Source organism: Amphimedon queenslandica, unplaced genomic scaffold (assembly GCF_000090795.2).
Source record: "Amphimedon queenslandica unplaced genomic scaffold, v1.1 AMPQUscaffold_7240_Cont20807, whole genome shotgun sequence".
In the NCBI taxonomy this organism is placed as follows: Eukaryota; Metazoa; Porifera; class Demospongiae; order Haplosclerida; family Niphatidae; genus Amphimedon; species Amphimedon queenslandica.
This window is the reverse complement of record NW_003552474.1, coordinates 1-1,716: the sequence shown is the minus strand read 5'-3', so window position 1 is coordinate 1,716 and position 1,716 is coordinate 1. Positions and strand designations below refer to the sequence as shown.

Below are 1,716 nucleotides of genomic sequence, written 5' to 3'. Positions count from 1 at the left end.
TCAATTTTCAATTTGACAAAGTTTGGCCAATCCTGTACTATAGTATAGGGACTTTGGCTCAATTTCTGAGAAAAATAATATTAGTAAAAAAATCTAATTTTGATCACAATCAGCTCAAATTTGATAATTAACATAAAAACATGTATATCTATCAGAAAAAAAATTATAAAACCATATTCTATACGTACTGCATGTAGTGCCTGTATGTACATGTACATGTACGTGTATGTATCATTACTGTTTGTGATGTCTTCTTTTGAAAGTTAATTACAGCTCCCCAGCCAAAATCAGCACCATCAACAATGACATTAACGAGTCTACCAGGCTGCATGAATGGGATACAATAGGTTGGCTTTACGATGAACCTCTACACAAAACAAAAATACTAATAATACCATATAAGTGGTTATTTTCGTAGGTTGCAAATTTTGCAAATTCCTTCTTAATTCGTGAAAATAAAATCCACAAAAATCAATTTAATACGGCACCCAAATGGCACACGTGGTAGAATTTGCAAAAATAAAATCAATTTAAATGGAATTTTAGTAAATTTAATTTTAGTACCTGCATTTGCATTGATAGTTTGCTGATGTGGTCTCTCATCTTGTAATAACTGGTCACGTTATCCTCATCCTCTATCACCAGAGCATCTCTCTTCTTTTCAAGGACTTTGACCTCTGGAATAATAAAACAAAAATTTGATCAGACCGTTATGTGAATGTCACAGGACTTGATTGAACAAGGCAAAAAAATCCACAAAAGAACATTAAAATGTAAAATAAAATATTTATAATATTATTTTAGTAATTATAATTGGAATATATATGTACATGTATTGGGGATAAGCATTCATTAAGGAGGGGAATTATTTTAACAAAAAAATTCCACAAATTGATAATCCAGAGTTTAATGATAAAGTTATAGAACTCACTTTCCTCCAGGTCGGGTATAGTGGAATTATTCTGAAACTGATAGAAGGATCTCTCCAGCATGTACTCAGGGTTGATCTCTTCAACTCTCAAGAGGTTAAGGACCATATTGTAGGTGAGGTGAAAGGCACTGTTGAGAGGATCAGGCTGACCCTAAAGAAGACAAAATACAAAATAAAATGTATGTACATGTACATTGTATTCAGTATAAGTGTACATGTACATCTATAAAGTGAGTAAAGAAAATTACAAATACTGTATACACCATTATAGTTTGTGGGTGTAAAATTTTACAATTTGGCTAAGTTTTTGTATTTGTGAATAAAAATTTTGATTTTAATGTAATGACCACACCTACTATAATCAGTATGCTATTTGATTTCATGAATTTTTCCAAAACTAAAAAATTGCAAATTTAATCCTCACAAAATATGACATATTATATCATATACGGTATAAAATACATGTAATCATTACACATGTAATTTCTAATACTATAGGACAGGCTGTTTTGAAGTGTTAAAATTGATCAATAAAAAAGATGTGGGGCCCCATAAATTAAAAAAACCTTCAAAACTATACATGCATATGTATTTAAATAAATTAAAGAAATAAAAGTATTATTAATATTTACATTAACTACTATGTACCTTCAGTAATGTCTTGCCAATGGTGGAGTCCATCTGCTCATCAATCATTAACATTACAATACCTCTCTCGTCCAGACCACGCCTACCAGCACGCCCACTCATCTGTATATACTCACCAGAAGTAATCTAGAAAAATT

General features: G+C 30.8%; 1 protein-coding gene across 1 annotated transcript; it reads right to left on the bottom strand.

Moving 5' to 3' along the window:
* Window positions 1-238: 238 nt before the first annotated feature.
* Window positions 239-1,700, bottom strand: LOC109591787 (superkiller viralicidic activity 2-like 2; the record flags this gene model as incomplete). Its single annotated transcript, XM_020007434.1, has 4 exons — window positions 1,580-1,700; window positions 932-1,082; window positions 565-677; window positions 239-367 (listed from the first exon to the last, which is right to left on the bottom strand). Coding segments are annotated over exons 1-4 (495 nt in total), but the record flags the coding sequence as incomplete, so codon positions are not given.
* Between the last annotated feature and the right edge of the window lie 16 nt (window positions 1,701-1,716).